The 418-nt window shown below is 66.0% G+C and overlaps 1 protein-coding gene across 1 annotated transcript in view; it reads right to left on the bottom strand.

The window, feature by feature from the left end:
* RNF213 (ring finger protein 213) overlaps positions 1–418 on the bottom strand; it is a 134056-nt gene that overhangs the window by 115804 nt on the left and 17834 nt on the right. Inside the window, exon 14 of the mRNA XM_015559756.1 lies at positions 6–117. Coding sequence (XP_015415242.1) covers positions 6–117 — 112 coding nt within the window. The remainder of the gene's footprint in view (positions 1–5; positions 118–418) is intronic.

Here is a 418-nt window from a genome sequence, read left to right as displayed (position 1 = left end):
TCTGCAGACGAGGCGGGCAGCTCGAGAGTCGTCGTGCCTTTGGCGAGTCTGCAGACGGCCTCGTGCAGCTTCAGGCACACGGTGAGGTAGGACGTCACCGAGGGCACCTCGAGGACCCTGCGCAGCAGAGAGTGACGGGAAATCATGGGGGCCCCGGGAAACTGGAAACAGCGCCCGCCGCCAGGGCACGGTCCTTCCGGGTAAACACCGAGCGGAGGCATCTCCTGGGCCCGTGCACAGCGTAACCGCAGGGCACCCCAGCCCATCGCCAACTTGCGACCAGGACAGAAAGCAAATGGCCCAGCCTGTGTCACCAGCCGCCGGCCACCTGCTCTGCTCTGTAACTGCCCAGTCACCTGACAATCTGTGCGTCAACTCCCCCCTCCCACAGGAGCCCGGGGCCCAGGTGCCTGGTCAC

The sequence above is a fragment of the Myotis davidii genome, unplaced genomic scaffold (assembly GCF_000327345.1).
Source record: "Myotis davidii unplaced genomic scaffold, ASM32734v1 scaffold211, whole genome shotgun sequence".
Lineage (NCBI taxonomy): Eukaryota > Metazoa > Chordata > Mammalia > Chiroptera > Vespertilionidae > Myotis > Myotis davidii.
This window is presented reverse-complemented; position numbering and strand designations above follow the sequence as displayed.